Raw genomic sequence first — 24481 nt, forward strand, 5'->3', positions numbered from 1 at the left:
CGACCGAATCGAGGATTCGAGGTGGCCGTGAGCTTTGAGCAAGGAGGATAAATACCTACTGTAGTGGAGGCTTTCTTTGACAAACTACCTACTATGATTGGCTTAACTATCCTTTCGTTTAGTCATTCTCTACTTTTTTTTAGTAAGTCCCATATCGGTCGATGACTCGAGGTACAATGCGGACTTAGTCAGTATCCAATCAAAACAGGAGCACCCACAACTATATCCAATTAAATCATTGTCTCTGTGTGGGTCTACTCTACTTAACCCGGCAATGACTCCTAGCAGAAGCAGACGATGCCGGGGGTCCATAGAAATTTTCTTTTCAGTAAAAATTAACCGATGCCCACTACAATACATATACATATGAATTACCCGCCCTTGGGGATCCATATTGGTTTAAAATTGTGAAAACAACCTTCCGCGGGGACAACGACGGAAAAAAAGGAGTATGTACTTTATAACATCAATGATTATAACCTCTATATGAGGATGAATTATTAAATATTATAAATTAGCAGACGACAACTAATTATAATGTACGACAATTATGATGATTATTCTATCTAATTATATTATTTTTTCTTAACAGTCTATCTAAAATTGAGAGAAAAAAATTAATAATATAATTCATAAATATAAATATCTTTAGACAAATATTTGTTTCCCATAATTTACCAACATGACTGAAGAAATAAATAAAAAGGAGGTAATGTTCCCTGAAGAAAACCCAATCAAACTTGACACGGAAATATCAGAAGTAATTGATTAAACCTCAATCAAATTCACAATTACTTACATAATTACAATCATTCTTCAAAGTATAAAGATATTGATACTGGAGGTGTAAAATCAATAGCTGTAGTCAAAAAATGTATACCGGCAGCTAATGTACCTCCCAGATTCTTACAATTAAGTTGTAACACTAATTTAAATGACCCTCCCTCGAACTGGTTACGAATGAGAGCCATTCAGAGAGACCACCAGCATAAACTCAATACCAACAGAGAATCTCGACACCATGAAGGTGTTGAGGAGGAGGAGGAAGAAAGGGAATCTACATCACCATGGATATTCCCAAAACAAAATTCTACGTTATTTTCTAGGTAGAAAAGAAATAAAAATACTATAACTTTAAAGTTATTTAATTAAATAAATAAATATTAATATTAATAGCTTTGTAATTGCCAATAACTTTCCTGATTATGTTGGGGAAGTTGATGTAGTATCTGATGCTGAGGTATTTTTTTTAACCATATAGATACGTACGTTAATATAGTTTAAGATAAGTTAATTATTATTGGGTTGGGTTTTTAGAACATTAAAAAATTATTGAAGATACCGTTTTGTAATAGCCATATCAGCATGATGGTGCATAGAGTTGGCAAAACGATATTATTAGACGAATTTGATATACATAGCCACTTATTAAGAGCTTCCAAAGTAATTACAGCAGTTCCGTTTTAGCTTATCTTATCTTCATTATAAATAATTAAAATTTCGTCTTTAATATCATGTAGAAAGAATGGCAATGGTTGAAAAAGTTTTACTACGATCATTTAACAGAATTGCAGGAAACTGTAATATAATTATAATTTCTATCGTATTTCGAAGTTGTATTGCATTAACAAAAGCCCGATTTGGATTTGTAGGAAAAGAAATGTTTGAGAAAAAATAAGAGTCGTGGATATTTACAATATAAAAATATGTTGTCCAAGTTTCTGTATCATAGCGTTGTAAATGAAGGATATGATAATGATACCAAAACTGATTCGGAAAAGGACACAAATTTCTCACAACCTGAGACAGGTTTCCATGAATCAGACGCGGCATCCGCGTCATGCGGAAGCCCTATTAGAATGCCTTCCTTAGCTAGCATTACATTTCAAGGGGGCTCGACTGTCGAGCAGTTAGTTCCTAGAAGTGCCGAAGAGGTATACCTAGCTTACACGCGATCCTAATTAAGTTACTCTCAAAGTCAACTCTTTTTGTTGATAGATTGACCCTGGAAATGAACACCACGAATTTCTACGTAACGTTCTATGGACGTTCGAAGATATTCGAATGTTAATTGGTTCAGATTTGCCAATTTTCGGGGGTGGAACGCATCCAGTTGTTAGTCTACGTTTGCGCGATATGGCAAAACCAATTAATGTTCTAACAGGGTTGGATTATTGGTTGGATAACTTAATGTGTAACGTTCCTGAAGTGGTTATGTGTTATCACCTTGATGGTATAGTAAAAGTATGTAAAACCACCACTGTACATACGACTTAAGTCCAGGTTTAATAAACTATCACTCGTCTGCAGAAATACGAACTCCTTAAAACTGAGGACATTCCCAAAATGTCCTCGGAGTCCCAATTTTCCCCGAAACTAGTCAAAGACATCGCCCAAAATCTCTTATCATTCCTTAAATCAAACGCTACAAAAAGCGGACATACATACTGGCTTTTAAAAGGCAAACACGACGATGTTGTCAAGTTGTACGACTTAACAACACTCCTGGATAAAGAGGAAGTTGTAGTTGATGATGAACGTGAAAGAGAAAGTGAAACGACTGACGACGGACTGAAACGCAACCCTTTCACATTACCAGTCGCTATGCTTTTGTACAGAGTCGCGATTAACATGAAGGAATCCAAACAGGGCAAAAGGGGAACTGTTTTCAAACTTCTAAGCAACTGTCTTATGCTCATAGACAAGAAAACTCATCCACAAGTATTTGGTTACATACGTGTTCGGGTTGTCATTGAAAATATAATTTGATTTTTCTTTAGGTCGCTGCTTCGGCTCATTACCTCTTAGCAGATCTTTACTTCCCTAATGATATGGAGCCTAACATAGTGCACCAATCCCTTAACATACCGGCATCTGAAGAGAGCGACGATACTTGGCAGAGTAGTTCAGATGAAAGTGACGACAGAGACGATAAAGCCAGTAAAAAAGAGAGCAAATTTTCCGTCGATGTCAAGTCACTTTGTCGTATACCCGTTCCGTGTCACGGAAAAGAAGGGTTAAGCGATGCCGAAAAAGCCATACCATCATTTGGACAAAACTGGCAAGATAGGTGTTTGAAAGGGCAGCGAGAAATCTTAGAAGTCAGTTCAGTTTTAAACTAGGCCTAATTATCAGGGGTAATAGTTTAATTTCATTATTAAACATAGGGACTTAAGTGTATCGCGTTGAAGTATCAAACCCTAAGTAAAACAACCACATCAGTTGACCCTACAAAACTACCTTCTGAATCGACGAATAAAACTGGTACTGATAGTGGTAAAAACGAAGAATGGGTTGAATTCGCCAGACCCAGTCAGTCAATCCCATTACCATTTACTCCGTTGAAAAACAAAGATAAAGATAAGACAAAGGACGAAAAAGCTATAGCGATGTCCCCTAAACAAAACTTAGCCAAAAATTACTGCAAAGCGGTATTGTTCTTGAAAAATGTACAAATATATTCCGCCTTAGGAGAAGTAGCTTGCACTAATAAAGAATATGGGAGAGCGCTGCAGTGTGTTCAATTAGGTCTAGTTTCCGATGGTAGTACACAATTTCTACTAAATTTCTAAGAGGAACATTGCGTGTAATAGTTAATCTTTCCTGTTAGCCAACGCAGCCCGCAATATGCCAGTCAAACAGATAAATATAACCCATAACTTCTACATATCTCACTTATTGGGTTTGGCGGGTGACGTTCACTTCATTTCTGTTCGTAAAGAAGGGAGTAAAGGATCGTTTTTAGACGAAACTGTGTTAAAAACGCATAAAGACGAATTCGAAGAGTATTCCATACTCGATAGTAGTTTGAAAGAACATTTCTCCGATGAACTTGAAATTGGTAAGATCATGGTGGTGGTAAGTTTAACTATGGATATTTCTGGACATAGGCTTTGTTTGTTTTGCTATCGGACAGAATACGATTGGTGTTATCAATGGCCAAAAACTACCGAAGAAGCGTTAAAACTCAGCGTACGTTGTTATAAGACGGCCATTAACTTATTTGAGAAACAAGCCGCGGAAAGTGTAGGTCCCAGGAAAGAAGCGTACATGAGCTTAACGAGAAGACTGGCGTACGTTTGCAACGAATTGGGGATATATTACATGAATGAAGGCCTTATAATATGGAATGATATCGGAGTACTAAACGATAATGTGGCCACGTTATGGAAAAACAGCGAGGAACAACTCTCAAGGTCTTTGAAAGCCTTTGAAGAAACGAAAGACGTCAACAACTCGGCCTTATTAAACTCCAATCTCGGTCGTTTAATGAGAGTTTGCGCTTCGGCATGTCATACTTTACCTAATACGACCTCAAACCAAAAACCATTGACCAATCAAGAGAAACGATACTATCAGAAAGCGATCCAGTATTATAAACGCGCGATGGAAATACTCAAAGAAAAGCAATCGGACAATACGCAACAGTTGGAAAATGTCCATTGGGATCTATGCACAACACTCTTCACTAAAGCGACACAGATGCAAGATTATCCACCATTGGCAAATATATCTCAGGAAGAAGTAAGTTTCCATTATACGTCATAACGTTTACAATAAATGCGTCACACGACACGCGATTTTTATAGGTTGAAAACGAAATAGTATCCAGTATGCAAAAGGCATTGGAATTATGCGATATCGGTTGTCAAAAAGGTCCGCAATATTTATATCAATACCAGTATCGGGCAGCGACGATACATCATAGATTGGGTTCATTACACCATAATGCGTTTCGTAACACAATCTCAAACGACCATCGTCGTAAATTGCAGAAACAGAAGGCGGAAAGTCACTATGACGAAGCAGCAAAGTTATACGAAATTGTGGGGAGTTCGACGGAATTGGTTTCGGTCTTATTGAAATGGATAGCTCTTCGTGAAGCCAGTCTAGCTTGTAAGTATCACCGATTAGCCTTATTCCTGATCAGCGCCACCTACCCATAGCGGCGACTTTGAGAACTACTGTAAGCGGCAAGCCAATCAGATGTTGCTAAAATCTGGTGACGTCAGTGACTGGCACTCTCGGGTCTTACCAAAAATGACGTCACCAGATTTTAGCGACATCTGATTGGCTTGCCGCTTACAGTCGTTCTCAAAGTCGCCGCTATGGGTAGGTGGCGCTGATCAGGAATAAGGCTAATTAAGACGTCTCTTCGCGAGCTAATTAGTTAATTAATCTCCTTCGAAACAAAACGCAGCGCAAACTGGAGCCAAATCGAAACTGCGCACTTTATACCAAATGCTGGAAGTGGCTGTGAAATGCAAATGCATCTTTCAACAAGGTTTAGCGAAGGAGAAAGGCGCCACCAAAAGCGAATCAATAGCGTGCGGAGAAGACGACGAAGAACAACAATTGGATTCGCTGTTAAACTTAATGTGCCAAAAACTGATAAGTTTGATATACGATATATGTAAATATCAGAAATCGGGTAAAGCAGCCGAGAAGAAATGGAATAAGATCATTTCCATTTTGGAAAAGAAAGACAACAATGTGATAAAAAACATTTCATGTGCCTTGGATGATATTGAAAAAAATATGATTCATTATCCAGTGTTGTAAATGCAATGGATGAACATCTCCGTTGTTAATTAATTAATGTTGTAACACTTGTACGTTTGAAACAACTCTCAGAGTTGTAAAAACTTGTTTAATTAAAACAAGACAAAACAAAACATAAAATGGGGGCTCGATTTACTTACAGCGTTTGTCTCAAATTTTTGAAATAATTCATACACAATTATAGTATTCATATACGAATTGTCTTCTTCGTTGAATAAATCCACTGGTAATGAAGAATATGGTCAATACATAGAACGAAACTTAATGTCTAACCGGAAAGATCATTGGCTTCGTAAAGTGTTTGATCATAAAGTTCGGCCCTTACAATTCGACCTCCAAAGTACCGTCCATTAAGGGCGTCTTTCGCTTTAATGGCAGCTGAAATGCGACCAAAAATACTCATATAGTTTGAAGGAAACTGTATCTATAATAAACTTACATTGTGTATGAGCGAATTCAACAAAGATTTTAACAATAATTTCCGCATCTTCATCCTCCGATTGTCTTTCCTGATAAATAATAACGCGATTAACGGCTCCAAACCGACCGCATTCGTCCGTAACTTCCGATTCTAATTCGTCATCAAGATCCTCAACTCCAACCATATTTCTTAAAATAACTACGGACGACTCCGTTCGTCTCATAAGTTTCTGCATCAATAATTGTCTAGCGTTTGATCCTTTGATAACCATATTCTCTTGCTGTTGCAAGGTCTGAGACTCTGAAACTTCCTCCGCGAGTTTCTTTTCCAACTCTTCCTGTTCCGATTGTTTCAACGCCGCAGCGGCCGCCGCCGCCGCGTTCAATTGAACATCTGTATTGTAAAGAGTTAAATGACTGCCCATCAAGGCCAAGGATTTGGCCTTACCCAGCATGGGGGCTGAGGTTGTCGAAGCTGTAGGAATAACGACTGGAATAGAATGATTTGGTAGAAGATGGGCCGCCATTTGAAGATGCTATACGAAGTTTTATCGTGGTCAGTTTCGCGCTGGTTGGTTGATTGGTAAGTCTCGAAGACTTACTTTTGTTACTTGTAAAAGATGCTGAGATGGCTGCGATAAGTTCTCCAAGACAGAAGTGGCTGTAGTTGCGGGTGGTAATACGATAGATGGAGGGGCGATGGGTATGGCCGCGGCGGTGGTAGCTACTGGAAGGGATCCGACGATACTCGGAGGTGGAATTGGCGTAACTCCCGTAATGACACCAGGAGCCGTGGAAGCTAAAACGGGTTGAGGTAAAACGGGAGGCGCCACCAATCCTGGCGGTCCAATAGTTGGTATAGCGATTCCGGGTGGCGGAATAGCGGCTGCTAATGCCACCGCGGCAGCCGCGGTGTTATTGGTAGTCGCCGCGCTACCGGATCCTAATCCAAGCGCCAAAGCGTTACTCGCCACCGCGTCCATAGCTTGGATTTTGGCTGTAGCCGCCGCCGCCGCTACCGCGGCTGCTGTGGGCATTGTACTGGGTGCACTGGGAACTGTTAACGCATTTGGCGGGGTAATTGCCCTTCCGACTCTAAGATACTGCCCTCCAAGATCAAAGAGGTTCATTGATGCGATCGCGTCTTGCGCCGCTTGGTTATTCTCATATTCAATAAAGCCATACCCCCTGTAGTGAGAAACGGTTACCATATTTGAGCGAATCTGACTTATTGCGGGGAGGGGGGTCTTGTATAATAAGCTTATGGTAACTTAAAACTAACTTGTGTTTGCCGGGAATGCTGGAAGATGTGAGTTTACAATAACGAATCTTTCCAAATGCCTCAAACACGCTTTGAATATCGGCTTCACAGAGATCCTGGTGAACTGACGCGACATAAATGCGATTATAAGTTTTTGCCTCTTCCATGATTTGTTCTATAATCGGAGCCGCTTGCGGCATGTTACTCGGTCTGCCAACCTACGTAAACACCTTAAGTTTAAAACCAACTAACTTCCACCGTACATAGGGACATAATTGACGCGCGTACTTTAATATTCCGTCCACCAATCATGACGCCGTTCATTTGGTCAAGAGCCAATTGCGCGGCTTCGGGTAACTCATACTCAACAAAGGCGAAACCCTTGTGTTTTTGAGTGACAGGATCCCAAGACATGTTAATAGACTTGATGGGTCCAAAGGGCAGGAAAGCCTGCCTTATGGTATCCTCTTTCAACTCAAAACTAATACTGCCAACATATACTCGGCACATTAAAACCAAAGCCTGGTGGCGTTGAAGGGTTTTTTGTTGCTGCGGGGAGGGGGGGAGGGGCGAGAAAGACACGTTTTACATACGATACAAACTCTAAAACTTGACCCCTTCAACCTATAATTAACTTTGAACGCTTGCGCAATACCTGTTGTTGATGGGCTATCGTTTGTTTCATAAGGACATTCTTAATACTTTGCTCCATGGCGTATTTCTTTGCTCTGGTCACCATGTCATGTTGATCGCCGGATAATTTAGCTAGTCCTAAACCCAAGAGTGCACTCGGACTTCTCAAGGCACCGGGACCGGCCAATACCGGTCCAGTCTGTTCAACTTGCGGTGGGCTGGGAGATCCCGCATCTGAAACAACGTCTTTTAATTAGATAACATCGGTAAGACTATTAAGTAGAGCCATATCCACGATTATTCTAACAAACGGCACAAGAGAGACTAGTCACTATAGATTAGACTTAACGAGCCTGAAGTAAAAATGCAATCAAAAATAGCAACGGTGGACAAATAGTAACGGAGGTTGAAAAGGGACGCTGCAATTAAAATTTACGATTGCATTTTCTAGCATTAACAATGACGCGAGGCTCGTTAAAGTTCGTTTTAAAACAACCCTGAACCTTTTGGGTGGTATATTTGTTTGTTTAGATATTCGAGTGCGCGTAACTTTTCTATTTGAAAAGATAAAAAAAGAGCGATTAAAGCACCATTATTATAAATATATTTTATAGACAAATGATTTGAGACACTTTCTTTTAAGTTTTTTTTTTTTTTTTTTTTTTGGATGGTTAGGATTTAAATATAGATTACGTTTTTTTACCACTGGTAGTTTTGTATTTTTGTCACACCAATGAGAACCGTATCGTATCGTACGTGCAATGCCTATTATGATGCCAACCTAGGGGTTGCGAGAGTCAAGTCGGTTTCAACTTTGTCACACACAACTACACGGCATAAAAAATAGGAGAGAGAGAAAGAAAAAAGAAGAGAGAGAGAGAGAAAAATACATCATTATTTCCTTTCAAACCGATTTCATACGTTTTCTCAAGATTTTTTTATTTTATTTTATTTTATGTCCATCTTTGGGAATTATAACTATAATTGTGCGAATCGAAATAACTTCTCTAAAATCTAAATAGGCTTAAGGCGCAATTGTGTTAAGAAAAAAGAAAAAAAAAACATGCCTATTACCCTATTGAATGTTTTTTGAGACTTAAAATTTTAATTGGTTCAAAATATTGTTGTTAAGTATTAAGTATTTTCATAAGTTCATAAGATATGTTGGACATAAGTTTGTCACTGGTAACTTAGAAACTAGAGCTTGTCACGAATGAAGTGACGTAGGTCATAGATTCAGGGTAAAGGCGCTGTCAAAGGCTTATTACAGACTAAATAGGACCTAGATGGACTGCAACCGAGTATAGGGCTTCAATTCTCGAACTAACTCGAGTTGTAAGTCTCTAACATTACGAATAGTATACGTAGTGTTATACTTATGGAAGGAACATGTCTTATAAACTTATGGTATTTCCTAGACCCAATTTAGATTAGAGATTGAAAGAATTTCCCTAAGAAATGTAAAAAGGTGTGATGTAGAGTAGAGAGTGCAACAATAGAGGAGATTTAGGCATCGAAGCAAGATTGTTTTTTGAACCAATGAAAACTTTACCCGCGTATATTTTAATTAAACTAATTTTCTCTGATCTACTGGGAAGGAAAATCAGGATGGGTGCGGTTTTAAATACTTTAAACCTTAACTATGTCCTCAAAATATGTTTTAAAACAATACAATCTGACTAACAAGATTAAAGATCCAGTTGCGGAGCCTTTTATTTCGATCCAATGATATTCCGTGAACTGTAAAATCAGCAACCAAAAAATGGCACACGCACAGGGATCCCTGTATATCAAACACAGTAGAAAAAAAAATATCCTCAAACGAATCTTTCTCACAAAAAAAGATATTTATATATATCGATTTGAAACTAACGATAGTTAATTTGTTTTAGAAATAGATAAGTACAAATTTTGGATCATAGCGGTTGTTTAGGTATCGTCCTGGCTACGGTTTACGATTGGTTTAGGGGGCGAAGCGCCTTTGATTTTTGGAAGAAAGGAAAAAGTCTCTCCAGAATCTTCTGCGAGGATTGTGCGTGCGTTTAGCAAACAAACCGAAGAGGCGACTACAAAAAAAACGAGATGGGAAAAAACAAAGATGGATCAAATATAGCCCTCTCCCTTCCCCAGTTTTTTTTTTTCGCGAGAAATCGCGACGGACAAGAATCAAGCCTGCCTCAAATCAAACACGATGTTGAAACATGCTAATATTATTTATTTATAGGAAAAGTCCATGTAACATAACATTATACACCTTAAAAGAACGCACTTTTCCTAATTATAAAAGGGAAAATATTAAAATTAAAATAAATTATCTCTTATTACAAAATAACTAGCATTTAATTAGTCTTAAAAACGAGGAGTACCGCGCCGCCATTGCTCTAGTGACGTCTGATAGCCACCCCTATCGGGATTGGTTGAATTTTTACAGGCATGGCGCACTCGATCACGCAAGAGTTTCCTTTTAGAATCCACCACTAAACAAAATGGCGGCGTACTAGTCCTCGTTTTTAACTTACTAATTAAATGCTAATCATTCTTTTTTTATTATTTTTCCTTTTGTATTTAGAAATAGGCCATTTTTTAAGGTATAATGTTATGTTAGCTAAACTTATCCTTTCAGTACGCGACTGTTGACTGCCAACCCTTTAAAGTGACACGTATTTACGAAAATACAAACTAATTTACCGAACAGAGCGCGAAAATCTTTGAAACTTACCTTTCTTATCTAACAAAATTAAAGGGAGTAAAACGCAATGCGGTGAAAGATTGTTTGTTTGTAGGGGTTGTTTCTAACATATGTAGGAATTTCTTAAGGGGCAATAAGATTACATGTAACAGAAATGGCGCAGGCTTGACCATCCTCAAAATTAAAATAAATAATAAACATTTCTCTCCGGTACAGAAATGAAATTATATAATGATGAAAATTGTTTGTCTGAAAAAATATACCGGGATAAAAACGACACGTACGTCGAATTCAATAAGCCTATTGAAATGTTTTTTGGTACGACAAAATTTGTTATCAGGTATTTTTTTTTGTAAAGGGGCGATTCAATGGAAGAGGAGGAGGCATATTTTGCGTGTGTCTCGATCGCACCCTCTCTCATAATCAGCTCTGAAATGATAAAGAAAAAAGAAAAACAAGAAAAAGAACAAGCTTAGTTCAACGTATTTTTCATCCAATATATTCCAAACTTTTTTTTTTTTTTTCCTTTTTGTCATCCCGTTATAATTATTATTATTATTATTATTATTATTATTAATATATATTTTGCCAAAAATATGGTACGTATATATATTATATCAGCAATTTACAGTGATAAAACCTTCAAAGTACAAACCATTTTGCACGTTCCAACATTACACGTCACGTTTCCCAGCTATGGTTTTTATACACATTGCTTTAAGCTGTTAACAATCAATTTGACGGTGGTATTTTTATAATTAACAAATACCGAATGTCGAATGTCGCGCGAAAACCAGTTCCGTTTTATTAAAGAAAATTTAAAGCGCAAGAGAGAGAGACAAAATGTGACTTTCAGAAGGTTGAGATTTTTTTTTTTTGGCATAACCTAATCTCTCTAATAATGAAGCGAGAATTTATAATGACTTTTATAAAATCGGCAATATATTATTAAGGTGCACTGAACCGTTATAAAAACAATGCGTGAATTAACGATATAAAAACTCAAATGAGTAATTTTCATACCCTCATGTTTGAACTTCTTAATTGGTACCGGTGGATCATCGTCAAATTCCATTGCTCCCTACAAAATATATCTATCATTAGTTTTAAACGTCGTTTATTTAATAGTTACGAGCCTCCAAAGTTTAGTGTAATGCTATTCCTATGGAGGGGGTTGTTAGTTTACGTTTTGCTTAATTACGCCGCCCCTGTTTGTCGTAGCCCTAAGTTTTTAGTATGGTTGGATGGGGGACAAATTGCACTATAACATATCCAAAGGACATTCCCGTATCTCTACTAGAACCAGAGTTACGAGCCTCCAAAGTTGGGTCTAATGCTATTCCTATGGAGGGGTTGTTAGTTTACGTTTTGCTTAATCACTCGGCCCCTGTTTGTTGTAGCCCTAAGTTTTTAGTATGGTTGGATGGGGGACAAATTGGACTATAACATACTCAAAGGACAACCCCGTATCTCTACTAGAACCAGAGTTACGAGCCTCCACAGTTGGGTCTAATGCTATTCCTATGGAGGGGTTGTTAGTTTACGTTTTGCTTAATCACTCGGCCCCTGTTTGTTGTAGCCCTAAGTTTTTAGTATGGTTGGATGGGGGACAAATTGGACTATAACATACTCAAAGGACAACCCCGTATCTCTACTAGAACCAGAGTTACGAGCCTCCACAGTTGGGTCTAATGCTATTCCTATGGAGGGGTTGTTAGTTTACGTTTTGCTTAATTACTCGGCCCCTGTTTGTTGCAGTCCTAAGTTTTTAGTATGGTTGGATGGGGGACAAATTGCACTATAACATATCCAAAGGACATCCTCGTATCTCTAGTAGAAACAGAGTTACGAGCCTGCAAAGTTGGGTCTAATGCTATTCCTATGGAGGGGTTTGTTTGTTTACGTTTTGCTTAATCACTCGGCCCCTGTTTGTTGTAGCCCTAAGTTTTTAGTATGGTTGGATGGGGGACAAATTGGACTATAACATACTCAAGGACAACCCCGTATCTCTACTAGAACCAGAGTTACGAGCCTGCAAAGTTGGGTCTGATGCTATTCCTATGGAGGGGTTTGTTTGTTTACGTTTTGCTTAATCACTCGGCCCCTGTTTGTTGTAGCCCTAAGTTTTTAGTATGGTTGGATGGGGGACAAATTGGACTATAACATACTCAAAGGACAACCCCGTATCTCTACTAGAACCAGAGTTACGAGCCTCCACAGTTGGGTCTAATGCTATTCCTATGGAGGGGTTGTTAGTTTACGTTTTGCTTAATTACTCGGCCCCTGTTTGTTGTAGTCCTAAGTTTTTAGTATGGTTGGATGGGGGACAAATTGCACTATAACATATCCAAAGGACATCCTCGTATCTCGAGTAGAAACAGAGTTACGAGCCTGCAAAGTTGGGTCTAATGCTATTCCTATGGAGGGTTTGTTTGTTTACGTTTTGCTTAATCACTCGGCCCCTGTTTGTTGTAGCCCTAAGTTTTTAGTATGGTTGGATGGGGGATAAATTGGACTATAACATACTCAAAGGACAACCCCGTATCTCTACTAGAACCAGAGTTACGAGCCTCCACAGTTGGGTCTAATGCTATTCCTATGGAGGGGTTGTTAGTTTACGTTTTGCTTAATTACTCGGCCCCTGTTTGTTGTAGTCCTAAGTTTTTAGTATGGTTGGATGGGGGACAAATTGCACTATAACATATCCAAAGGACATCCTCGTATCTCTAGTAGAAACAGAGTTACGAGCCTGCAAAGTTGGGTCTAATGCTATTCCTATGGAGGGGTTTGTTTGTTTACGTTTTGCTTAATCACTCGGCCCCTGTTTGTTGTAGCCCTAAGTTTTTAGTATGGTTGGATGGGGGACAAATTGGACTATAACATACTCAAAGGACAACCCCGTATCTCTACTAGAACCAGAGTTACGAGCCTCCACAGTTGGGTCTAATGCTATTCCTATGGAGGGGTTGTTAGTTTACGTTTTGCTTAATTACTCGGCCCCTGTTTGTTGTAGTCCTAAGTTTTTAGTATGGTTGGATGGGGGACAAATTGCACTATAACATATCCAAAGGACATCCTCGTATCTCTAGTAGAAACAGAGTTACGAGCCTGCAAAGTATAGTCTAATGCTATTCCTATGGAGGGGTTTGTTTGTTTACGTTTTGCTTAATCACTCGGCCCCTGTTTGTTGTAGCCCTAAGTTTTTAGTATGGTTGGATGGGGGACAAATTGGACTATAACATACTCAAAGGACATCCCCGTATCTCTAGTAGAACCAGAGTTACGAGCCTCCGAAGTTTAGTGCTATTCCTATGGAGGTTGTTGTTTGTTTACGTTTTCCTTAATTACTCGGCCCCTGTTTGTTGTAGCCCTAAGTTTTTAGTATGGTTGGATGGGGGACAAATTGGACTATAACATACTCAAAGGACATCCCCGCATCTCTACTAGAACCAGAGCAAGGTTCGTATTTTTTTTTTTACATAATCCCTGACTTTTCCAACTTATCCCTGACCAAATTTTCGCAATATCCCTGACCATTTTAAGGTATTTACCAGAGCCCAATTTTCACACCTGGCTAACATTTAGCATTACTCGAAGCATGGTTTGATATACCAAACAAAATCCCTGACATATCCCTGACTTTTTAGGAAAAACTTTTAAATCCCTGACTTGTTCCCCTATTTTCCATATCCCTGACTTATCCAGGTTCCGTACGAACCCTGTAAATACTTCTAACTAAAATTTTTATTGGTTTCTAGTTTCTTTACTGTCGTATTCCGTATATATATTATAAAACAGTGGACAATGGACAAAAATCCGAGAGACACAGACACTCTGACAGACAACCTTAGGCCAGCTTGGCCAAGGCTTAATAATAATTACCTTAAATTCCGATTTCACTGGAAAACTTCCATTGTGATGACTAGGAGAAGTCACGTCGTCCATATCACATCAAAGACGTTTTCTTCTCAATTTTTAGATTTTAATTAACTAAGCGAATAATATATTTACAATTGATAGAATCTTGGATGAAGAATAGTTACACTTGGATATATCACTCGTAGTATAACGTGTGCTTCTGGCCGCGGTCGCGGAAATGTTTATTTTTTGGTTTCCGTTTGTTACGTCGTCTGCTCTGATTCCGTTTGAATTTGAAAAATAAACGGCGGTTAGGGTTAAGATCGTTTTCAGTGGCTTTTGTTTATGCGGTGATTTGTGATTATGGAAGTTTTAAAGATGAACTATTATTCTTCTAATTATTATAGTAGGTGACTTTATACTTTAAATATAATTACCTTCTATAATAAAAGAAACCAGTAAAGTTGATGTTTAAATAGCCCTAGGCCTTGGCTAAACTAAACACGTGTTTCTTGTTTGTTACGGGAGTTTCAAGATTTTCACACTACGCGGCGCGAAGGTCGCGTAAGCCATTTGTGGTCCAAAAATTTCTCGACTGATATATCCAAGTGTAACTATTCTTCATCCAAGATAGAATTGACAACAAATTACAACTTCGATGAAAACAATGGCCAATCCCCGCTTATAACTTTCACGGAAAGGAAAATGGCGATTGGCGACTGTGCGTGGGAGCAAGGAGAACTTATGAGAGGAGTAGTAGAGTCTAAAATCACGGCCCACTTAATCACGCTGGAACATCGAGCTATAGAAGTCCATTAAAAGAAGTAGGAGGCTACTTCAAGAAGTGTGTCATGAACAAAGGAACAAAATATTTGATTTTGGAACTTTATTTCGCTTAAAAAAGGTTCATGATGAAAAAAAATTATAAGAAATGCCTTTTTTTACTTTAGCATGCTTTTGAACTAATAGTACTTTAGTTTATCAGCTACATGCCAAAGAAACGCGTAATATCAAAATGAACTACATGAAAATGGAATGTGCTGCATTTTTTTTTTACAGAGATGGTTTACTTCTTAGCTCAAGAGTCATAGTTTTACAGTTGTGTTGTTCAAGTTTCTTTTTGAACTCGTCTATGTCAATTTCTTTTGACAACTTTTTTAGATCTATACCCGCTTTACTGAACATTGTTTTAAGTTCCTGCATTTTTCGTAATTTCGTTTCTTCAGGAGTTTCATTGCCATTATTAATCCCGTTCAGGCTTTCACTGCCATTATTAGGCCCGTTCAGGCTTACACACCTGCTATTATTAGGCCCGTTCAGGCTTACACACCTGCTATTATTAGGCCCGTTCAGGCTTACACACCTGCTATTATTAGGCCCGTTCAGGCTTACACACCTGCTATTATTAGGCCCGTTCAGGCTTTCACAGCTTCTATTATTGGGCCCGTTCAGGCTTTCACAGCTTCTATTATTGGGCCCGTTCAGGCTTTCACAGCTTCTATTATTAGGCCCGTTCAGGCTTACACACCTGCTATTATTAGGCCCGTTCAGGCTTACACACCTGCTATTATTAGGCCCGTTCAGGCTTTCACTGCTATTAGGCCCGTTCAGGCTTACACACCTGCTATTATTAGGCCCGTTCAGGCTTTCACAGCTTCTATTATTGGGCCCGTTCAGGCTTTCACAGCTTCTATTATTAGGCCCGTTCAGGCTTTCACAGCTTCTATTATTAGGCCCGTTCAGGCTTTCGCAGCTCCCATTTTTAGGGCCGCCGTTCAGGCTTTCACAGCCGTTTTCAGTTGTTCTTGGAGGCAATTTTTTCGATGTTTTGGACTTGGAAATATGATTACAATTTTTATCAGAAGTATTTTGTCGTTGTTCAGAATTTTCGATTTTATCTTTGCCACACAATGACTGCTTTTTCGATTTTGATTTGATTTTCTTGGGACTCTTTGTTTCTTTACAATGATTAACATTTTTAGGCCTACACATATTTTCAGCTTCAATACGCGAATTTTCAATAACTTTATCTGGTTCAGAGACAGATTCAATCACTTGATTGGTACATTCAATCTCTGATATGTCAATGGAAACAACTAGAGATACTTTGCTCGATGATTCGTCATTTGAAACATTTCGCGCCTTTGTAACATTATTTTGAGATTTATTCACAGTTTGTCTAATGTCACTGCTAGATCGACCATTTTTCGGTGATTGCCTTGTACTTTTTTCCCTACCCGTAGAAGAGCTCCTTGTTTGTTTGTTTGACGCTACCTCTGTTTGCTCTCTATCAGAGGGAGAAATAGCTCGCTCTTTATCAGAGGGAGATTTAGCTCGCTCTTTATCAGAGGGAGATTTAGCTCTCTCTTTATCAGAGGGAGATTTAGCTCTCTCTTTATCAGAGGGAGCTTTAGCTCTCTCTTTATCAGAGGGAGATTTAGCTTTCTCTATATCAGAGGGAGATTTAGCTTTCTCTTTATCAGAGATAGATTTAGCTCTCTCTTTATCAGAGGGAGATTTAGCTCTCTCTTTATCAGAGGTAGCTTTATCTCTGTCTTCAACTTTGGTAGAGCTTTTAGATCCCTTATTAGCTTTACACTTTGTTCGTCCTCTAGAAGAGCTCGTAGACTGTTCACTGGAGTCAGGGATAACTACTATCTCTTTACTCTCACGATTACATTCTCGTTTACTAGACTTACTCCTGGGACGTTTTTTGACTCTTTTAGTCCACCTTTCAATATCGGAATTTGAGAGTCTTTCAATTGTAACACGCGCTTCCGTTAACTTAAAATTCTCAACAGTTTTGTTCTCCGTCACCTGACAACCACTAGGTAAAGTAACCTTAGCTCCCCTTCGCGTCACTCTTTCCTTTGTACTACACTGTGTTTCAACAGTCTCGTTAGTGGGCTGAATACCAGTAGGCAATGTAACTAATTTCGCCTTAACTCTCCCTAGAATGGGAGTATGCATTTCGATAGCTGCTCCTAATGGAGATTTTTGTTGAGTGTTTTTAAAAGCATTTGTGGAAGGTCCGGGACTAGCGAAATTAGGTGTACCAGTTGAACCGATAGTTTCAGTATCAGATGATAACAAAGCAAAAGCATCATCAGATATAGAGACATCCGTTTGACAAGCAATAGTCATTGTCTCTTTTGTTTTAACCTTTTTCTTAGTTTTTTTTCTTTTAGTTTTACATACTGATTTTTGTACTTCATCAAATCTTGTTAATGATACAAGGGGAAACTTTGAAGTATCTAATTTTGACATGTCTAATTTAATGGGCTGTCCGAATTTGGGCAATTTATTAAGGTTTAGGACAGCTGGTATAATGTCACTTTTGTCTTTTTTCGGTACTAAAACTTCCAAAGAAGCCATAATTTACGAAAGTCATTATGGGCTTTATAAAGAATAGTTTTGCTAATATAACAACTAAGCGTATAACTTGAACTATCTATTCCTCTCTGAATTATCTGAGAATTTTCAATAAGAAAAATTACCAATAAAATAAAGCTCACCGAAACCCTGAGCGAGTGTCATATCCTACTGCCACATGTTACGAACGCGAACTTGTTGTAATAGAAAAACAGAAATTACAGAATTCATAGCAGACAGCTTTCTGATCATCAGTTAGGGCGTGAAATAAGCATTCTAGCTATCTAGGGACAAGGCCTAGGCAGTAGACCATTTCGATGCAAAAAAGGGGTAGGAACCCTTCAGGGTGTCTCTGCAGCTCAAGCTCACGATCTCTAAACCTTAAAGGGCCAGCAATGTTTTTCCTCCTTCGTTAAATCAAAGTGGTCTATTCTTTAAAAGATTCGTGATTTCCAGGGTTCTCGTCTAAGCCCATGAAATAGCAGACGAACTAAAATTTGACAGTTCTTCAATCTTTGATCTTGACGATCGGTTCGTCATGGAAATTAACATTTTAAACTATACTTTTCAAACATTAAATTAAATCATAATTATGTCTATAAATTTTACCCAAAAACATTGTGAAACTACTGTAATTTGCCATCAAGTTAGTGCGGACGGTTATGACGCGAAAAATCTGCTTGGAAATTCCATAGACAATAAAGGCTTCAGAGTAGAATATTATATTAAACCCCCAATTGAGATTATTTTCACATTTAAATGTTTAATTAACTTATATTGCGTAAAATTAAATACTACTTGCGGCTCTTATCACGTAGAAGCCTTTGAATTGTATGTTTCCAACAAAATGAACCCAGCAGATATTAGAGGTTACTCATTGGCTTCATAGTAAGTAATTAATTTTCAACTAATTTTGTCATGGTCTTTTAGAGTACACAAATGTCGCCAGATGTTATGGATTAAAATCGCCATATATAACTCTTGAAAATAACCGTTTTCGAGGAAGTAAAACTAATATTATTGCTACAGACTGCAAGAAAATGCTCTTTAAAAGCGCCAATTTCTTATCAGCTGTTGGTAGTTTAAAACTGCGAATACTTCGAATGACTAATAGCGGAGTACCGGGACTAAAAAGTGTCGAGATATGGGGTCAACCTTGTAGGTCTACAGATCCATCTATAATTTCTGCCCTTACCACCCCAAATATCTCTAATATACCGCTGGTGATTCCAAAAACCATACAAAAAGAAACTAAACAAACCATAACTCTTCAAGACAATGAAACTGTCCCTGAAGATTTCTTGGACTCTATAACTTACAACACTATGACCTTTCCTATACTCTTACCATCAGGACGGTCAATAGATAAAACATCTTTAGATAAACTTTATCAAACAGGACGGCAACCTTTTGACCCTTTCACTGGACTACCCTTTTCGGAAACGAGAAAACCTTTACCGAACACTTCCTTAAAATTACGTATTGATAATTATCTAGCTAAAAAAGCTACCGAAGGAATTGTCCATCACGATGTTCCAAGAATTTTAGGGTCAACTGAACAATCTACAAATTGCATTCAATCAAGATTACTTCCAACAACTTCCTCTTCGGCAACACGTGGCCTAAAACGCGCAATAGACGATGTAGAATACATAGGAGTAATTAAAAAGCCTACAAAACTGTCGAAGGAACCCAAAAATCATGATGAAAGCTTAGCTTTTAGTTTAGACGAAGCTGTAGCTTCAATTTTGGGTGATAAAAAGCCGAAAACTCCTGATAAACTTTCAGAATCAGAATCTAATGATATTTGTTGTTCAATATGCAAATTACTACTTAACAATCAATATCAGTTACCGTGCAAACACCTTATTTGCAAAACTTGTACCGGTACCTTCAAATTTCAAAATGGAACAGCGGAAAAATGTCCCCAATGTCGTAAATTATTTAAACGCAGTGAAATAATATTAATTCATGTAAATTGTTTACCTTTGTAAATAAAAATGTTTATACCATAAGATAACAATTTTTGTATTTTGTTATTCAATAACAAACAAACAAACAAATAAACAAACAAGTAGTTTAACTTTAAACCCACGAACTTACTCGGAGTCGGAGGAAGTTGTAAATATTAAATTTCCATAAATTGGTCTATAATTTTTTTAACCACTAACGGTAAAGGGGAATGATATAATATATTTTAAACTATTTCTAAGTATAAACAGTAAACACCTCAATTGGGAAAAGTTTTCAAAATTAATTAGTAAACTAATGACTATAAAAAAACACAATACAATTATCTAATCTTTCTTCTCAAAATTCAGTAAAAAATTAAATAATTCTCAAATTCTTTCCAGCAGCAGCATCAGCATCAGCAATTGGCAATTATTGCGGTGATTTTTATATCTCCTTTTTCAAAAAAATAAATTTGTACCATTGGAAAACAAATTCAAATTCAACGGACTATATTTTTTTAGTATATTATTTTCTCTTCTTAGCCTTTTTTCTTTAATTGTGAATTTTGTGCTGGGGATTATAGGCCTAATTGGCGAGTGTAACGTGTAACATTTAGAGACCTTTATTGTAATAAACAACTTGGGGTTTTTGGGGTAATTTATCAATTATTTCTTGAAGCTCCGGTTCTAAACTTCCAACAGGAAGGGAGCTAAATAATTATAAATTATTAGATAATTAACGTCAAACGTATAAATATGTTTGGAGTAATATGTTCGATCCCTACCTCTTTTGGGGAAATAATGCGCAACATAATGGAGTTGCAAAAACCAGGCTGTACAGAGTTTATTAAATACTCATTAGAAAAGTTTAATTTAATTCTTCAGGGTACTTAACATTAAAGCTTAATCAAAACACCTCAGAAACTACTGATAATAAAACCATCAACTTTCCGTAATTACCACCCATAGTCCCATACCCAACACACCCATAGTACCATACCCAACAAAATCCGTATTTTTTATTCCTTTGTTAAGTCGAGCCAGGACTATTTATAGCCATATCGCCGGGGGGGGGAGTATCTTGTATCTTCCCTCCCGCAAAAGGAATATGTTGCCCAGGGGGGGAAGCAGAATTCTCTCTCCCTATTTCCCTCCTCTTTGACCCTACCCTCCCGCCAAAGGAGTCTATAAAATGTCCATCCTACATCGCCCCATTTTTGGTAGACTCACGCTTCTCATCCACGATTCACACGTGACTAAAGAGGGTGTGGTAACTCTTTGCCAGTGACCATGCTGAGAAATAAGGATTTTTAAACTGGACATTCGGATGGCCAGTAGAGCCCAAGAATTAGAATTAAAATACTGGGCACTTAAAATGGTTAAACTTTGCGAATTTTTAATTAATTAAGTGGCCACGGGGCTAAGTAGACCCCCAAGAATTATTTTTAAAGTTGAGATTTGTCCAGGGCCACGTGCTTATTTCTCAGCCTGGCCTTGATTAACTCCTACATATCACAACCCAATTGATCACGCCTTACAATGTCCAGTTTCCTGTGTGCTTATTTCCGGCCCTGGTATGGTATACAAACTCACGAATATATCATAGCCCACTCGATCACGCTGTACGAAAGGGCCTTGGCTGAGACTAATTTACACAATGTAGAAACCCCGAATATAGTAGATTTCCGACTAAAAAATATATAGAACCCCTCCCTCCCCCCCCCCGAATGGTCTTAACGTCAATGTTTGTGTATGGTAGGATTTTACAGTAGAAATACTACTATTTTGAAAAGTAAACACGTGGGGATAGTCTGCAATATCGTTGCCGCTAAGAATTTTGACCAATTACAGCGCGTGTACTACTTTATCACCAGAAAAAACAATATGGCACCCTCCTACTCTTTAATCTTACAGACAACACGTGCAGATAGTCTGCAAAATAGTCGCCACTTAGAATTTTGACCAATTACAGCGCGTGAACGTTTTTATAACCAGAAAAAACAAAATGGCGCCGTCCTACTCTTTAATTTTATGGATAATTAATTGGATATAAATTATTAATTGTAATTACAGTTAGTTTAATGGTTTTTTATTAGTGATTTTCTTACTATCTCAAGGAGATATTTCGTTTAAAGTATAATATTAGATACCCTGAACCTACCTTTATCCCTAATACTTACAAAACACCACACATGGCAACTTGAAGAGGCGCATTAATCCAAGGCATTTTCTGTAGCACTTTTTTCTTCTCGAGGTAGTCCATTATAAACGGAGGTGTCACTAAAACACCAAGAAAATAAACAAACAAACAAACAAACAAACACATAAACATTATAACTATGTAAAGGTAATTTTAAATAAAAATGATGTTCTTACACATTCCAGGCATGGCCATACAAATTCTAGACAAAACTACTTGACCAATGGCCCACTGAGCTGCCTTTTTGGATTGACCAATCTTATTTCCTTGTTCATCAACAACAGGGATGCCAGACTTGAGTTCCCTAAAATAAAATACGCCCAATTGAAAATTAGGGTGTTTTTCTTACTTTGGGAAGTTTTATTTATCGTACTTTTGTCTCATCATGGGAATGTTGACACAGTTAGCAGCAGCTACAGCGCAAAATGGAACAAAACGACCAAATAGAGGGGGAGCACTCTAGGGAGGGAATTCCCTAATCTATCAGATTGAGCAAATACAAATAGGCCTAATTAATTAATTATAATTTATCTCAATACCTTGACTAGACTATTGAGACCTAAGGCAGTTACTAGGGCACCCGAAGTTGCCATGGCATAAGATATGCCAAGCTGCCTGTAAAGTATATTGTAGAACCCTTAACTTCAAGTACTTTTATGTAATAGTACTATAGACTAATGGCACCCCATGTTATTTCCCCATAGAGCTTAATACAGTCGAAGGCAGAGGGCTGCCATTACCCTATAAATGTTTGCTTACGATACTGGAATTGGTGCATCTCCACTACGATTAGTGTAATTAACAAATGCGTTAAATGACTGATTAATCCATTGCCAAAATATTACTTGAGGAGTTGTTCTAAAATTATTTTGGTTATGGTGATCTTGCTTGAACTAATTGATAGACTGGTGTCTCGATGACTTACTTGTAAAATGCTAGCATACAACCAGTAATGCACATGTTCATGGGAACTTGAGCTGACATTCGGCCTAAAAGCATCATTTTTTCACCAGTATCAGGATGAAAAGCGGAGTCGTAGAGTTGTTTGGCCCGCCATAATTGCTCTTCGTCAATGTTGCTCGGTAGGTCATCCCCTTTTCTGCAGTTTCATGTGTATTTGTTTGTCAACTGTTCTAAAGTAAAATTTAGCATTATTCTTTTACTTACTTGTATTTGGTTACGAGTTGTTTGGCTCTTTCCAAATCTTCTTTGGTGGCGAGGACATTCAACGGGTTTGTTACAGCGAAAAAATGCTTCGCTCTGCCCCAATATGTTCCTTGATCCCATCTTGGCTCATCCAGATTTATATGAGCGAATTTATTTGTCATACTAACGAGATTCTTAATTCTTGATGTGCAATTTAATTCCACTCAAATTTCCTATGGATTATTTATTATTTTAATAAAAACCTTGAGAGTATTAATTAAAATTAAAAGTTTTAATAATAATTACAACGCATACCGTGGTTCATACACCACCGGCACCGGGCTTCTCAAATATAGAAGGTCTCCACTCCAAGTTCTTTGTAATGTCATTTCTCCATGTAGCGACTACATCTCGCACCATATTTCACTTTCCGTCCTTGTTATTGGCTCTTTAACGTCGTCTGCAGTAACTTCCCGGCTTACCGTAAAAGCGCTCCAATCATCATCAAGTCTCGTGACCCGTGATCAGCTGACTCTTTATCGAAAGAAAAAAGTAGGCCGAGCTCGACTACTCTCATTCAATTTATCATACCTAAGGGTATTAAATTTAAATTAATCTCGATTATTTTTTTATGAAAATAAATTCAAAGTCTAGACTTAAATTATAGATAAAACCATGACTGGCCAAACTCAAGGAATTCAGCAACTTTTGGCGGCCGAAAAACGCGCCGCGGAAAAAGTGGCAGAGGCCAGGAAACGTAAAGCTAGAAGACTAAAGCAAGCTAAGGAGGAGGCTCAAGCTGAAATTGAAAAATTTAGAGCCGAAAAGGAGAAACAATTCAGAGAATATGAATCCGCTCATATGGGATCTCGAGAAGATATCGCCACGAAAATCGAGGTTGATACCAAAGCTAAAATGGAAACCATGACTCGTTCCGTTCAAGCTAACAAGGACAAAGTTATAGAGCAACTATTGACCTTCGTTTGCGATATTAAACCCGAATTGCATCAAAATTTACGTTTGGAAAAGTAGTATCCAGTTAAAAAGAGTACTTACTTAATGTAACTGTTTCTAGGAGATCTAATATAAAGCTTTAACAGTTGATAAATAAACTATATAGAGATAAAAATGTTATATATCGTTGTAATTTTTGTCATGAGTTTCCTTCCATTCTTGTATACAAGTATTAGTTTAAATTTATTTTGTAATCAAGTTAAAATTTCTCGTTTCTGATTCATTTGGATTGGATCTACATAAGGGTTTATCATTCCATTTGTTGTTAATTTTTGAATGTACACTCAAATAAACTGCGTGTAATGTAAAAAAAAAAAATATAATGGGGTATAATTAAAATATAGTAACTTATTAGCGAAATATGGTGTTCTATT

The 24481-nt window shown here is 37.7% G+C and overlaps 6 protein-coding genes across 12 annotated transcripts; 3 read left to right on the forward strand and 3 right to left on the reverse strand.

Annotated features, from left to right (window-relative positions):
- Positions 1-110: 110 nt before the first annotated feature.
- LOC149654725 (erythroid differentiation-related factor 1) lies at positions 111-5682 on the forward strand. Of its 3 annotated transcripts, none has more exons than XM_089846327.1 (15): positions 111-539; positions 653-760; positions 823-1106; positions 1177-1240; positions 1318-1443; positions 1521-1580; positions 1653-1934; positions 1999-2244; positions 2311-2721; positions 2781-3101; positions 3168-3543; positions 3611-3841; positions 3917-4524; positions 4590-4896; positions 5201-5682. In XM_089846327.1, exons 2-15 carry the CDS (start codon positions 683-685, stop codon positions 5560-5562), a joined length of 3756 nt encoding a protein of 1251 aa, XP_089702453.1. In that variant the 5' UTR covers positions 111-539; positions 653-682; the 3' UTR covers positions 5563-5682. The 3 variants fall into 3 exon arrangements, with proteins under 3 accessions (XP_089702453.1, XP_089702456.1, XP_089702454.1); XM_089846330.1 differs by having other exon boundaries at positions 111-449; positions 593-760; XM_089846328.1 differs by having other exon boundaries at positions 111-449.
- Positions 5611-15160, reverse strand: hfp (Poly(U)-binding-splicing factor hfp). 5 transcript variants are annotated; one of them, XM_089846337.1, is made up of 10 exons: positions 15053-15160; positions 14448-14580; positions 11589-11646; positions 7899-8110; positions 7532-7792; positions 7265-7461; positions 6585-7170; positions 6431-6518; positions 6002-6376; positions 5611-5940 (listed from the first exon to the last, which is right to left on the reverse strand). In XM_089846337.1, exons 2-10 carry the CDS (start codon positions 14508-14510, stop codon positions 5831-5833), a joined length of 1950 nt encoding a protein of 649 aa, XP_089702463.1. In that variant the 5' UTR covers positions 14511-14580; positions 15053-15160; the 3' UTR covers positions 5611-5830. The 5 variants fall into 5 exon arrangements, with proteins under 5 accessions (XP_089702463.1, XP_089702467.1, XP_089702466.1 ...); XM_089846341.1 differs by lacking the exons at positions 11589-11646; positions 14448-14580; positions 15053-15160 and adding exons at positions 8570-8703; positions 9561-9659; positions 9783-10967; XM_089846340.1 differs by lacking the exons at positions 11589-11646; positions 14448-14580; positions 15053-15160 and adding exons at positions 8570-8703; positions 9561-9659; positions 9750-9768.
- Positions 15161-15294: 134 nt separating this feature from the next.
- On the reverse strand, positions 15295-18171 carry LOC149654727 (uncharacterized). The gene is made up of 2 exons (XM_089846335.1): positions 16045-18171; positions 15295-15984 (listed from the first exon to the last, which is right to left on the reverse strand). Exons 1-2 carry the CDS (start codon positions 17796-17798, stop codon positions 15477-15479), a joined length of 2262 nt encoding a protein of 753 aa, XP_089702461.1. The 5' UTR covers positions 17799-18171; the 3' UTR covers positions 15295-15476.
- An 87-nt stretch (positions 18172-18258) lies between these two features.
- Positions 18259-19818, forward strand: LOC149654728 (RING finger protein 37). Its single transcript, XM_089846352.1, has 2 exons — positions 18259-18664; positions 18726-19818. Exons 1-2 carry the CDS (start codon positions 18388-18390, stop codon positions 19787-19789), a joined length of 1341 nt encoding a protein of 446 aa, XP_089702478.1. The 5' UTR covers positions 18259-18387; the 3' UTR covers positions 19790-19818.
- Positions 19808-23544, reverse strand: Sfxn1-3 (Sideroflexin-1-3). Its single transcript, XM_089846353.1, has 10 exons — positions 23409-23544; positions 23115-23326; positions 22873-23046; positions 22707-22805; positions 22487-22562; positions 22321-22406; positions 22124-22251; positions 21928-22027; positions 20533-20580; positions 19808-20457 (listed from the first exon to the last, which is right to left on the reverse strand). The coding sequence occupies exons 2-10, from the start codon at positions 23273-23275 to the stop codon at positions 20361-20363; spliced, it is 969 nt and encodes a 322-aa protein (XP_089702479.1). The 5' UTR covers positions 23276-23326; positions 23409-23544; the 3' UTR covers positions 19808-20360.
- Positions 23545-23564: 20 nt separating this feature from the next.
- On the forward strand, positions 23565-24467 carry Vha13 (V-type proton ATPase subunit Vha13). The gene is made up of 2 exons (XM_089846356.1): positions 23565-23690; positions 23761-24467. The coding sequence occupies exon 2, from the start codon at positions 23769-23771 to the stop codon at positions 24123-24125; it is 357 nt and encodes a 118-aa protein (XP_089702482.1). The 5' UTR covers positions 23565-23690; positions 23761-23768; the 3' UTR covers positions 24126-24467.
- Positions 24468-24481: the final 14 nt, after the last annotated feature.

Source organism: Phalangium opilio, unplaced genomic scaffold (genome assembly GCF_054372755.1).
Source record: "Phalangium opilio isolate 3A_F unplaced genomic scaffold, DU_Popi_V2 ptg000079l_1, whole genome shotgun sequence".
Classification (NCBI taxonomy): domain Eukaryota; kingdom Metazoa; phylum Arthropoda; class Arachnida; order Opiliones; family Phalangiidae; genus Phalangium; species Phalangium opilio.

What these genes read in the sequence shown, in the direction of transcription:
- LOC149654728 (XM_089846352.1), top strand. Translation starts at nt 18,388, where the DNA reads ATGTCTATAAATTTTACCCAAAAACATTGTGAAACTACTGTAATTTGC. An exon ending in GAACCCAGCAGATATTAGAG is followed by an intron (nt 18,665 to 18,725) that starts GTTACTCATTGG and finishes ATGGTCTTTTAG; the next exon opens with AGTACACAAATGTCGCCAGA.
- Sfxn1-3 (XM_089846353.1), bottom strand. Translation starts at nt 23,275, where the DNA reads ATGACAAATAAATTCGCTCATATAAATCTGGATGAGCCAAGATGGGAT. An exon ending in GTCTCAATAGTCTAGTCAAG is followed by an intron (nt 22,407 to 22,486) that starts GTATTGAGATAA and finishes TTCCCTCCCTAG; the next exon opens with AGTGCTCCCCCTCTATTTGG. An exon ending in GCATTATTTCCCCAAAAGAG is followed by an intron (nt 20,458 to 20,532) that starts GTAGGGATCGAA and finishes ATAATTATTTAG; the next exon opens with CTCCCTTCCTGTTGGAAGTT.
- LOC149654725 (XM_089846327.1), top strand. Translation starts at nt 683, where the DNA reads ATGACTGAAGAAATAAATAAAAAGGAGGTAATGTTCCCTGAAGAAAAC. An exon ending in TTGACACGGAAATATCAGAA is followed by an intron (nt 761 to 822) that starts GTAATTGATTAA and finishes CATTCTTCAAAG; the next exon opens with TATAAAGATATTGATACTGG. An exon ending in ATTAGGTCTAGTTTCCGATG is followed by an intron (nt 3,544 to 3,610) that starts GTAGTACACAAT and finishes CTTTCCTGTTAG; the next exon opens with CCAACGCAGCCCGCAATATG.
- hfp (XM_089846337.1), bottom strand. Translation starts at nt 14,510, where the DNA reads ATGGACGACGTGACTTCTCCTAGTCATCACAATGGAAGTTTTCCAGTG. An exon ending in CGATAGCCCATCAACAACAG is followed by an intron (nt 7,793 to 7,898) that starts GTATTGCGCAAG and finishes CCCTCCCCGCAG; the next exon opens with CAACAAAAAACCCTTCAACG. An exon ending in AGCATTCCCGGCAAACACAA is followed by an intron (nt 7,171 to 7,264) that starts GTTAGTTTTAAG and finishes TTCTCACTACAG; the next exon opens with GGGGTATGGCTTTATTGAAT.
- LOC149654727 (XM_089846335.1), bottom strand. Translation starts at nt 17,798, where the DNA reads ATGGCTTCTTTGGAAGTTTTAGTACCGAAAAAAGACAAAAGTGACATT. An exon ending in AACGGGCCTAATAATAGCAG is followed by an intron (nt 15,985 to 16,044) that starts GTGTGTAAGCCT and finishes TAATAATAGCAG; the next exon opens with GTGTGTAAGCCTGAACGGGC.
- Vha13 (XM_089846356.1), top strand. Translation starts at nt 23,769, where the DNA reads ATGACTGGCCAAACTCAAGGAATTCAGCAACTTTTGGCGGCCGAAAAA.